This window comes from Eublepharis macularius, chromosome 6 (genome assembly GCF_028583425.1).
Source record: "Eublepharis macularius isolate TG4126 chromosome 6, MPM_Emac_v1.0, whole genome shotgun sequence".
Classification (NCBI taxonomy): domain Eukaryota; kingdom Metazoa; phylum Chordata; class Lepidosauria; order Squamata; family Eublepharidae; genus Eublepharis; species Eublepharis macularius.
In genome coordinates this window covers 68,874,156-68,887,295 of record NC_072795.1, presented here as the reverse complement: position 1 = coordinate 68,887,295, position 13,140 = coordinate 68,874,156, and the positions used below count along the sequence as shown (strand labels likewise).

At 42.5% G+C, this 13,140-nt stretch overlaps 1 protein-coding gene across 3 annotated transcripts in view; it reads left to right on the top strand.

Annotated features, from left to right (window-relative positions):
* The window catches only part of SH3PXD2A (SH3 and PX domains 2A), a 334,390-nt gene that overhangs the window by 55,666 nt on the left and 265,584 nt on the right, over positions 1–13,140 (top strand). Inside the window, exon 1 of one of the 3 annotated variants that reach the window (XM_054983546.1) lies at positions 1,953–2,115. The exons of the other annotated variants lie outside the window; for them this stretch is intronic. Coding sequence (XP_054839521.1) covers positions 2,080–2,115 — 36 coding nt within the window. The 5' untranslated portion in view covers positions 1,953–2,079. Of the gene's footprint in view, positions 1–1,952; positions 2,116–13,140 lie in introns of those variants that run through there. 3 annotated transcript variants of the gene reach the window in all.

Genomic DNA, 13,140 nt, shown 5'->3' with positions numbered 1-13,140 from the left:
GTTTGTGTTTGCTTTTGTTTATATGTTTTATTTAATCGTTTTAAACAGGTAATAATATATTTGTATTTTAAACGCTGTTTTAATGTTTGAAATGTTCACCACCTTGGGGACCCTGAGTTGGTTGGAAAGACAGCATAGAAATGTTTTAAATAAATAAAAGAAATAAAACCCAGGACATTGTTTTCCACGTTGTTTGGCATCTTGTCAATCAGTATGAAGACTTGATGAACAACATCAATGGTTACAGCAGATTATCAACTGGAAAGGATTTTGTCTCATGGGGGAGATAGGAACCCATTAGTGAGTCTATGCATGTGTAAAGCAACTATAGTTGATGTTTCATCATTTAGAAAAATTGTGATGAAATTATGTTCCCCTCTAAAAAGAAACTTTCTGCAATCACACTTGAAGTGGACCACTGATCAGTGATCTCACGTGGAATCTAGTACAAATGGGACCATCATTTCTTGGGACATCCCAGGAAAAAAAATCTGCCATAACCCCTTTGATTATGTTTGGATGTAAATATATTGAGTGTAAGACAGTTCCTGCCCTTCAGTTTAGCTTTTGTGAGCAGACAAATTTCTGATGCCCTATCCTCAGCTTTTTCTTTATACTCTTTTCAAGGTTTGGTTGGTTTCAGCTTGCTCTCCACTGTAACTGATTTTGCAGCATGACTGGTTTTGTTTTTAACAATTGGGTTTTTAGCAGGGTGGATTTGATTCAAATCAAACTGATTTAAATCACGATTTAAATCACGATTTAAATCACTAGTCATTAAGGCTTGATTTAAATCATAGTTTTCTACATAAAGACTTAATTCTTGCTGGTATAACTTTAATATGCAAGTAGATGCCTGCCTTACCGATAGGTAAAGGAACTTCATTAAAGTATTCCCAAACTGGGTCTCTTTTACGGCCTGCTGCCATTATAGGTTTTTTCCTCCAAGGAAAGAATGTGATAAACCTCAGGTCATACACACAAAAGATCCAAAGACGTGCAGTATTGTGCTCAAAAAGTTTCACTTTCATTTTGTACTGCTTGCCCCTCCCTCCTCACACTTAGTTTCTTCTTGTGCAGATCTATTCCACTCCAAACAATCAGAAAAATATTGTTTCTATTCACTGAACTTCTTGAAACTTAGCACTGGAGGGGTTGATTCTGTCTTCATAGGTTTGTAGAATAATAGGATTAAGGTCTTTTTCTCAACTCTGTTCATGTTATAACATTTTTGCTGTGAAGAAGAGGCATGTGATCTCTGCTGAGCTGACACAAACTCAGTTTTGAGAACTGCAAAACCAAGCATCTGTGATAATATCTTGTAGGCAGAGAAACTGCCCAATAATCTTACAAAAACCTCTGGAAGAGCATGACATTGTGAATGGATTAATGGAATTTATTTATCAAAAAAATTAAACATATACAGCCTTATTCTACATAATTAAAAACTAATCTTTACTTCATGATGGAATAACCTTTGGATGGTAATATATTTTCCTCAAAAAGCATTTTATTTAAAAAAATCCAATTTAAATTAAAAAAAACCGATTTAAATTAAAAAAATCCGATTTTTTTGATTTTTTTTAAAAAAATCATTGATTTTTATCCACCCTGGTTTTTAGCATGCATCAGTTGTACAGGGATTAAGATAAAGAATGTGGAGAGAGCCTCCCATATTTTCTAAACAAACTCAACAATGGCCTAACCTTTTATCCATACAGTGTTGGTGTTAAGCATTGCTTGCTCTCCTGCCCACTTTGGTCCCTTGCTTTCCCAAATGCTTGCAGCTACGAGCCAACTTATTTCAGCCCTCTCCACCCAAGTGCTGCTGATTTGTGGATCAAGCTGACACCCCATTCCTGTTTTCATTGTCAATGAGGGTGTGCTGGGAAAACCAGTGTGACTTGAAGAGCTACTGCCTTTAGTCTTCCTTCAGTGTAAATAGCAGAAAGTCCTGCAGGGTAAACAATGGAGAGAGAGGTTTCGTGTTTGAGAAGGACAGACGGTGCTGTCTTTGAGGCATCTTTAATTACTAAAAAGGCTTCTGTATCTTCTTGCATCTGAGAGGAACCAAGAAAAATGATGAAGGGGAAAAGATTATTCCGGAGGGCAAAGGTGAGTCCAGTACTATTAAATGTTGTAATCCGCCCTGAGCCCACCTGGTGGGGAGGGTGGACAAAAAATCTAATATAATAATAAATAATACCTTGTGATCTATTTCTTGTCCACCCACTGAACTGGGCAATCTCCTTTCTTTTCTCCAGAAAGGGGGGGGGGCTGAGCTTTTGTTTATTTTAACATCTCTGGACAAATTAGAAAAAGGCACACCTGAAGCAAGGTGGTATCTGCTTATTAAAGAACTGCTTTGCTTTGTTCTGCGCAGAAGACTGAAGATTGTTGGTCTGGATGTGGATAAACTACTTCAACTTTAGACCCAGTCTGAATTTTGTTTTTTAATTGGAGATTACCAAACCAGGGTGGAATGCACTGGAGAAGCAGTGAGAGGGAAGATGAGAAGAAAAGAGAACTGTATGGAGTGGACAATGTTTTCTTGAGTGCGGCCAACTTCCCATTTTGGGTGCATCTCTGTTGCAGTATAAAGCAGCTCATAGGAGCCTGTGGGTTTGCAATAATGGTGCCACTTTGTATCTGAGCATCTTTTACTACCAAGTCCAAGTGAAGGCCATGTTTTCTCAACAGAAAGTTGTTTAATCTCAAAAGTACATGCTTGGGTTTGGGTAGGTGTGGATTTATTACACTGCAAGGTGTCCAGCCAAGCATCCTCCTGGGGCAGCTATTTTCAAATGGGTGCTCCCTGGAGATCCAAAGGTGATGCCTTCCAGGGTCTTCAGCTGCATAAACTGAGGGCTGTACTGTCTGCCACTCGTGTAGATTAATACAACAAAATAATTTTATAAAGAAACGAACCATGCTGTAGAGCTGCACAAGCTACACATCGAAATCTGGGATATAATGACGCTCTCAGAAATCTGCATCATTCCGAGACAGCAACAATAGTTTTAACCTTCCTCTTCACTGTATTTTTAAAGGCAATACATGCAGGAGCTAGCCTGGTGATCTCACGCAAGTTTCTAAACCAATCCTGGCACTGGTTCTTGGGTAAGGAGGATATTAAAACTGAGAACCTCACAATGAAGCTCAAGTCATCCTGTCATTACAAGTGTTCACTAGCTTAGCAAACTAGGTAGATTGCCAAATTCCACTTTTGTACTTTCCTTGATTACATATGAAGTCTACATAATTGCAGATCAACCCATGTTTCCCGTATTTCTTTGAACCCCTATTGTTTATATTTTTTTCTTTTCCTGATATGTGTATGTGTGTCTGTCTAGTTTGGACCCGCTATGTGCCTCGGACAAAGTAAACTGTAGTCCTTGAAAGCTTATGCTATATATTTTTAAAACTTAGTCTTTAAGTTGCACAAGATACGTGTTTAACATAACATGGTGATTGCAGAGGGATTGCCTTGTTAGTCTGTTGCTGCAAAAATGAGCAGGAGTCTAGCGGTACCTTAGAGCCCCCTTCATCAAATGCATAATGTGTACTTGCCTTTTAATGAAGCGGGCTCAGGTCCATGAAAACTGTATGCTTCAATAAAAACTATGTTAGTTTTTAAAGGTGTAACAAGACTGTTTGTTTTCACTTAAGATGTAAATTGTGGGCAAACAGGCCCCTCAAACTCCATTTCCTTGGTTTAAGTGGTTGCTAGAGGGGGTGTGAGAAAGAAATGAGGAAGCACAGGAGGGGGGCAAATCTGAGATAATGTTCCCACCAGGGGTCCTGTATGATGCAGCCTTTTGAGAGTGAAAATGCAATATTTGCTTTGGATACCTGCTATCTTCTTCCATCCCAACTGATAGCACCTTTTCTTACAGATTCCTTTAAAGTAAGTGAATTTCATAAGGATTATCTCTTGAATTTTAGAAAATACAAAAGGCGTTAGGCTGACTAGTAGTGCTGAGATATGAGCATACGGGGGTCCTAATGCCTACTCATGAGAGTTGCTCCACTGGCTACCCATCAGTTACCATGCTCAGTTCAAAGTATCCGTTATTACATACAAAGTTCTTCATGGCGTTGGTCCGGCATACCTATGGGACCGCCTCCCTCCCTATGTTCCTCCCTGGCAACTTTGCTCATCTGAACAGGGTCTCCTGCAGGTGCCAGGCTGCACACAGGTGAAGTCAGCAGCAGCTCAGGCTTTCTCTGTGGTGGCCCCTATCCTGTGGAATGACCTGCCGGAGGATGTCAGAAGAGTCCCCACTCTCCTGGCGTTTCATAAATGATGCAAAACCAAACTATTCAAAAAGGCCTTTTACTCAAATGGGAGGACTGTATTGTAGGGATGGGGTCTCAGATGCTTTGCTAATGAGTTAGGGACCATAGACTTCATCACTATATTGCCTTACATATTGTCTAGTGCTTTAAATATGTACTCCTATGTACCACTAGTGCTCCATGTTGTCTAATGTTAGTCCTAGAATTGATTATCTTCTGCTTCAGTATTTTTTCTACTCTGTATTGGATACTGGCTAATACTATGTCTTTTAAACTCATATCTATTTACTCTATGGCATTGTTTATGGAAATGTCCTTGATACTGTATTGAAATGTACTTGATACTGATTGTACTAATCTCATACTGTGTAATTCACCTTGAGTTTCAGTGAGAAAGGCGGACTATAAATGACATAAATAAATAAAATAAATAATGATTGGTTTTGTCATTTCATGAGGCCAGTTGCCAGAGATATTGACGTAGATGCCCTATTGGAAAGCCAGGTGCTGTGAGCAAAGAGAGTTGACTAAAACAGATGTCCAGTGGCAACCATGAAGACTAGCAACATTTATTCCAGGTCAGAGCTCACTTCATCAGATGCATTGGAGTATAAATCCATCAGGCCAATTTATATATCCAGCTGAAGGGGGGAGGAATGTTATTAAGTTAGCTCAGTTTAAAACAAGATCTGAGAGTAATCAGAATAGTTGATAATCTTTTAAATATACACAGCAGAACCAAAGAACAACTTAGTTTAGAAAGCATACTCTTTTTAAAAAATCATATTTGTACTCAGGACAGTACATGTGGTATTATCTTGTTTGGTCCTCACAGCAATCCTGTGATGTGGGCTAGGCTGAGCGAGTAGCTCTGTATACATGACATTGTAGGTAAAAGGCAATGCATGTAGTGGTGGAGTTTCTTTGAGCATGCTGTCCTGCCTCCACCCACATCTGCTGGTCTTGTCCTTGCCTATGCCTCTTCACCCCCATGAGTGCACAGTGTGTGCATGTCTGTATAGCCATAGGTGCTATGCCCACACATGGAAACTAGGAGAGGAGCCAGCATGCTCAGTTCTGTACTGCGGCCAACTCCTTCTCTATACTCTAGTTTACCCATATGTTGCCTACCACATGGCAGTAGTAATTCCTCTAGGTGAGAATCATGGTAAAACAGAGGCTTGAACCCAAGTCCCACCAAGTCCAAGATTGTGTCCATTGTGCTATGCTATTTTTATAGCCAAGATGGTGATGAAGTCATTTGACAGTAGAGGCCTGTTTCAGCACTGGGGCATGTTTGACAGATTAAATTCAGTAGGATTGTGATTGCAAGTAGAAGCCTCTCCCAGTTCTGGGCAAGTGTGAGCAGTGCAAATATTTAAATAATGATTAACAGAAAAGTCCATAAGGCAGGATGACACAGGCCTAACCCTAGCAAAGGACAGACTGGATACAAAAACAGCTCCAGCAGCACAGGCAACTTTGTTCAAAGCTTGTCTGTGCATGCTCAATGAACACTGCCAAACAAAATAAAACAAAATACCTGGAAGAGTCACTGTTTTGGAGCAAAAGCTTGTATCTTAAGAGCGTCAGTGGCCAGCCTGCAGGACAAGAGCCACAAGTGTCACAGCAGTGGGATGCTGATAGCACACCTGGGCAGGAGGCAGAAGGCCTGGCTAGTATGGTGTCTGCCTGTATCTCCAAAGCTGTTTCAGTTGCACACTTCCTGACACATCAGTAGAGAAGAAGTAAAACTATATCATGGCATGGGGTGCTGAATATGTACTATCATATGTCCTAAAGTGGCACTATTATAGAGCAGAAGAGTTGAGTATGGCATATTTGTCAAAAAGGTGGTCTGTCACTATACTTAGAATGTGAGAGCCAGTTTGGTGTAGTGGTGAGGCGTGGTGGGATTTTAATCTGGAGAACTGGGTTTGATTCCCCAGTCCTCCACTTGAAGCCAGCTAGTGACCTTGGGTCAGTCACAGCTCTTCCAGAGCTCTCTCAGCCCTACCCCTCCTCAAAGGGTGACTGTTGTGGGGATAATAATAACATACTTTGTAAACCACTCTGAGTGGGGGTTAAGTTGTCTTAAAGGGCAGTATATAAATTGAATATTGTTGTTGCTGTTGTTGTTGCTACTGTTGTTCTGTCAGGAACAAAAGAAATAGGCATCACGTTCTAGGATGGATTATTTATTTATTTACTTCATTTATATTCTACCTTTCTCCCTCATGGGTACCCAAATGGCTTACATTGTTCTCCTTTCCTCCAACCCTGTAAGGCTAGGCTGAGAGTATGTGATGGCCCAAGGTCACCCAGAAGCAGGGGCGGCACAAGGGTTTTCAGCATTTGTGGCCGGCCGGCCAGGCACCCCCCCCCCATGTGTGCACCGGCCTGCATGATGACGTAATGCGTGACGTCATCACGGGAGCGCGCGCGCCGCTGTCAGCCTGATCGCTGCGGCAGATGGCTGTGATGGTACATGGGTGGCCTCCGAACTCTCCCGCTCGGTTGCCTGCGCTGCCGCAGATGCCTGCCTGCAGCGGCTGCGCCCAGCCAGGGGCATGTGCTGGTGGTGGCGGCGGGAGGGATAGGAGGCTGCAGCTCTGTGGCGCGCACTCCCGCCCCCCGCGCCTCCTCCGCCGCTCCCTCCAGCACCCTGCGCCTGAGGCCACCGCCTACCTGGCCTCATTGGGCGCGCTGGCCCTGCCCAGAAGCTTCCTTGGCAGAGCAGAGATTCAAACCTAGTCCAACACTCTAACCAGAATAAGAGTGTTGTGTTTTGAAATCTTTGAAACCACAACACTTGGCTGGCTCACTAAGCTCTACCATGCTAAAGCTTTGTCTGCACTGCGTGTGTTTGTGTGCATGCTAAAGTTATGCTTATTTTAGTACAATGCCCATTTCCAGTTACACTTTCGGCAAGGGACAGTTTGCATTTACTTTCTTCCTATAGCAATTTCTGAATTTTCTCATTCTCAAAAGGCTAGACAAAAAGACAGCTTTTGCAGGTACAAAAGTCCTTTGCAACTGGGATTTAGCCATTGAAACCAAACTCCCTTTCCCTTCTGCCAAAGAGCCAATTTAAACACGAGGGATGGTTACAGTTGCCATCCTCCAGGTGGGGCCTGGAGTTCTGGAATTACAACTGATCTCCAGACTGGAGAGACCAGTTTTCGTAGAAAAAATGGCTGCTTTGGAGGCTGGACTTTCTGGCATTATACACTGCAGAGGTCTCCCCTTCCCCCAAACCTCACCCGCCCCAGGCTCCATCTCCAAAATTTCCAGGTATTTCCCAAACGAGTTTGGCAACCCTAGTGATGGTAGCTGGAACTTACTGAGAATGGTGCTTTTTTTGTGTCTAGCAGTGATAGAATCTGGCCCAGTAAATTTTAGCAGCTGCCAACAGCTACAGCAGCCTGGAGAAAGCAGAAACCTTAGCATAACTCCAGGGAGTAGTAGCAAAAAGATATTAGCTCTGGTGAGCTTCAGTGTACCAGAAAAGAAAGCAACTTAGGGACTTACCCTGAACTTCACGTGAGATTTGGCCAAAATTATGCACGATGTGATTGCAATAAATGCATGATGTGATTGCAATAAATGCTTTGATCTTTCACCTCTCAAGATCCATAAAGATGGTTATGACATGTTTTTTCATGGCTGTACATGATGTGTAGTAAAGTCCTTCTTGCTGTTTGGCAGGGTGGTACAGACAACCAAACCCTCCTAGACTGAGAAAGTTCACTTCATGGAAATATATTTACCACCTGTATGGAAGGAGGAGGAAAGGCGTCGTGCATAATCCCATCTAGTCAGATCTCAGAAGCTAAATAGGGTCAGTGCTTGGATGAGGGACTCTGCAGAGGAAGACGATGGCAAACCACCTCTGCTTCTCATTTACCTTGAAAGTTCTTTGCTGGGGTTGATACAAGTCGGTTGCAATTCGATGGCACATCCATACGTACAAGTTTTGTAGGCAGATGGGCTGTTCAACGTTTTTGAGGCCAGTTATCTGTGTGTGTGTGTGTGTGTGTGTGTGTGTGTGTGTGTGTGTGTGTGTGTGTGTGTGTGTGTGTGTGAGAGAGAGAGAGAGAGAGAGAGAGAGAGAGAGAGAGAGAGAGTGAACCTTACTGCACCTTGGGTAGATTGAGTAAATTGAGCCTTTCCTTCACCTTTTGAGGAAAGATTACTGTAATAGTGTATGTCCTTCAGGGTATGTTCCACTGAGCTACCATGGCCCTCAGGTCAGTTAAGGGATTCAAACCATCAGAGTGCTGATTTGCACCCCAACCATTTAGCCACTATGCTACAGAAACTGGGTCTCCCTGATCCTAGTCTAACACTCTAACCATTCTGTCACATTGGCCCTCCTATAAGGGTCCACGGTTGGAGTCAGCCCCCCCTCCCATCCCAGAACAATTACTGTTCTAGAACTCTGCATGTTTATCTTCTCTTTTTCCTTTCTGTGCCCCACCTCATGCCCTGAATGACCTGCTGTCCTATCTCAACTCTGCTGGTCCATACCCAATGAAGTTGCTGAAAAAGATACAGGACTGGCAAAAGGAAGCACTTCTTTACTTTAATTTGAAACCAATGGGCTTAGACTGGAGTAACTCTGCAGAGGATTGCTCTGTAAACTGTGGAGTTCACTCCCAGTGGATGTAGTGATGGCCATTAGCATAGATGACTTTAAAAGGGAATTGAACAGATTTATGAAAGAGAAGTCTATCAATGCTAAGATGACTAAAGGGAACCCCCATGTCCAGATGCAGTAGACCTCTGAATACCAGTTCCAGGAGGCAGCATCAGGGGAATGCCTCAGCCTCTGTGCCTGGTTTGTCAGCCCTCCAAGGCAAGAGGTCGGCCCCTGTGTGAAATGGGATGCTGGATTATATGAAGCCCTGCTCTTATGTTTAAAGAATCCTTAAAATCATTTTAATGCAGTGTGCTACTGTAATTTGCAAGTTGCATTATGCTTCTTCAAACCTTTACAGCTCTGGACATCCACAGGCCATCAGCATAATAGTCAGTCATGTCTAGGTGGACTGAACTTTTGGTGCATCACCTCCCATGTCTATTTGCATTGTAGCGCAGCTAGCTAATGTAGCAATGCTGGAAACCTGGCCCAGGGCCACGGAAGAATAATATGATACCATCAGATCTCACAGTAAGAGGCTTGTTAATAGCACAGTACTGTGAATATATTCAGTAAGAATATGAAGAAAAGACGGCGAGCCAAGGATTGCACCTCTAACAGTCTGACATCCCTGCTTCCCCCCTTTTGGAGACTTTTACTCCGAAAACAACCTCCACTATCAAGCCCACAGACAAAACCACCCACTGCTTTGCATCTGATCTGCTTTTTCTGATTGAGGAAAGTCGTGGGAAGCCATTGTGCTCCCAGAAAGGCACTCAGGGGTGTGTTAATCATTCCATTTAATCCTGGACTGCTGAGCTTGTTTTCAGAGCAGCTGCTGTTTTCTTTAATTAGCCCCAGTTGAAGGCTTGGAAGGGAGAGGCAACCAAGCATCAAATATATGGAATATAATTCCTACGCTGGTGTTCCATCTGTTGCATATTGTTTGCAGAAGGAAGCAATGGATTCTGTCATTGATACCGAGTGGTAGATTAGTACAAAGTATTCGTTTTAATGAGACAAGGTCCCCTAATCATTCTTCTTGCAATTTTCACCTTGGGGAATTATTTGAAAGAAGTAATCAAATGCACAGTATCATTCCCCTCTACTTTCAGGAATCCCACATGAGTGGGTACAATGCAAACTTATATGGAGTTGTCAGTTGCTCTCCTTGTTGCCCTGTGGCTGTTCTGAGAAACAGGATTGTACCCTAGTATTTGTATTAAGATTTGGTGGCAGTGCAAAAGTGTTGGCACTATAGCCAGTGCATGTGCTTGCATTTACTGCCTAGTTTCCATTGTGAAGTCCCAGGGAAGTGACATCACATACCCTGGGGAAAAAGAAATTCCCATTGTTTGGCATGAACAATGAAAATCCAGAAACAAAAGATGTGTAATACCTTTATTAGGACCAACCACAATAGGAAAGTGCAAGCTTTTGAGTTCCCCAGAATTCTTGATCAGGTTGAATGTTTATTTGCATTTTAGAGTAGGTGTTTCAGGCTATAAAGGAAAAGCTTTTGGTTTGCACCTTGTACCAGAAGTCTTACAGAGCTAATTAGATTAGGTGGTGTTGGGTGTAACTGGTTTCAAGTTTAACTAAAACCTTATGAGTTGAATAAAGGAAAAGTGGCAGTCTCCATTTAGAATATAAAAGGCAGAAGTTAATCAAGTGTCTCTCAAGCACTTTTTTGGGTGGGGGAGGGCGGTTAACATCCAGCCTGGTGAACAGCCCTGGAGAACTCAAAATCTTCCACACTGTTCTGTATTAGTTTGGTTGTTGCATAGTGGTTGTAGCATAGTTGTAGCGTGTATGTTGTAGCATGTTGTAGCATGTATGTTGTAGCATAGTGGTTAAGTGGTTGGGTTGCAAATCAGCACTCTGCTGGTTTGAATCCCACTACTGCCATGAGCTCAGCAGACAGCCTTGGATAAACCATTCCTTTCAACCCCAGCTTTCTAGCTGTGTTGTGAGGATAATAATAACACTGTTCACCATCACCACCCTGAGTGGGGCACTAATCTGTCTAGAACGGTAGTACGTAAGTGCAGTTATTATGATATACTTCACAATGTTTAGGTTTTGGATATTTCTACCTACAATCTCTTTCTGTCCTGACTAATGCTAACCAGGCTGATTGCAAAGTAGTCTTCTTTCTGTTTATGATTTGCTGCCCAAATAAGTTTCTTTCCTTAGTAATAAAGCACAAATGATCAGTAGAGAAGGCATAGTTTCCCCCCGTATCCCTTCCCCATCCTGTTCCCTTCACATTTCTTAGATTAATATGCTTCTACCCACAGACTGAGGACAACTAATGCACTGCCATACATTTTCATCTTTGTTTTGTCCTATGACCACAAAGTCTTAGTGTGAAGTCTGCTTAAATGGCAACGTGTGGTGGATGTTTCTCTGTTTTGATGTGTTAGTTGCAGCAGCTTACTGTGTAAGTTTCAGTAGCCCTACAGACCTTTCTTATGGGCTCCTCGTAGCAGTGTGGTGAGCCACTGCCCACAAATGGCTCACATGGGAAATTATTCAAGTGGCCACTAAGGGGAGGCTGCAATGGCTACACTTAAACTTATTTACTTGTTAGAAAGATGAGACTTTTTTCTTCTCAGCAAAGAGAGGGGCCATTTTCACACTGTTTATCCGGATCGCGCAAAACTCCTAGAATGATGCGCCTTCCTGGTGTGATTTCCCGCGATAACCAGAGTTATGACAGGAAATCGCGCCAGGAAGGCACGTTGTTCTGGGAGTTTTGCGCGATCGGTAAGCAATGTGAAAACAGCCAGTGGATAAGAGTGTGACCCTACTCCAAACCCAGGGCTGCCAAGAGCCCCCACAGACCCCCAGACAGATTCCATGGGGCCACTACGTGTTCAAAAGAACACGCACAAGTTTTGGTACTAACTTACTGCTGCTACTTGCCCAGTTTTCTGAGCTCCCAAGGTGACCCAGCATTTTGTACCTGTAGTCATTCTCTCTGTATGCTTAGCTTCCCACCTAATATTTTGCCTCCATATGGAACAGAATAGCTGCATCTTTCTTGTCTATACACCCTGCTTCCTAAGTCATAGGTTATTGATTATTTTAATTTTAATGACCTTGTCTCATCATCACCCAAGCACATGAGGATTCTCATTCCCTGTTAGTCTTGATTTCCCAGAGGCACATCTGAATCACAGATAAAAATGCAGAGAGAATAATCTCTCCTCCTCCACATACTTTCTATACTTCTGCTGCTGCTTTACTATTTCCATCTTCATACACTAGCGCTAATCTCACAGGCTCCAGGCATGGGGTGATATTTCAGTGCTCTCTTTCTCTCTCTGCTTGTTATCTTCAGCTTGCCATTCAACTTCAGAGAAAGCTAGAAGTGTTGAAATAAAGTTGCCTGTATCTCAGCACCTGTCAAAGAGAAATTTTCCTCCAAGTCTGGTATTCTTTCCCTCCCTCTGCCAAAGGTATAGTGAATTTGTTTATGGAGAATAAGATATACATTTATTTTGTCAGACATATTTGACCAGTGACATTAATCCCCTAGAGTCATTCCTTAGGCAAAGATATGCAACTGTAATAATCCGGACAGCTGTTTTTTTAATACATACAGCTCAAGAGAACTGCATCAGCAACCATGCAAGAGAATTTTCTTCTTACAGTTTTAATGCAGTGTTTAAGTTAGTTTCTTTAACCCATTCTTTGGATAAAATCAATTATATCCAATCTGGTAGAATCCATAATAAATAAAGTTCAGATCATTATTTCAGATATGATAGATAGGGAATAAAAGAGATCTAGCACTAAATACCCAGTTTACTATGGAGAGGGTTGGAATTGTTCTAAAGGAGCAGATTCGCAGTCTGGAAATATTCCTGAATCCAACTCAGCTACTGGAAAATCATATGGAAGTAGCCAAGAGAGTGTTTTATCGGCTTTGTGTGCCTGGGTAATGCCTTTGAAGATGTCTGGAAGCTTCATTTTGTCCAAAATGCAGTTGCATGAGTCCCAGTGGAAGCCCATTGCAGATAGCATGTAATGCTAATCTTGGTCCAGTTGCATTGGTTTTTAGTTTGTTTCAGGCTGAATGTAAAGCCCTAAATGACTTAAGATCAGGGTCCTTGAACAACTGCCTCTGCCCATATGAGCCTGCTTGTGCTTTGAGGTCAACTTCTAGTGCTCCGCTCTACATGCCTGCATTA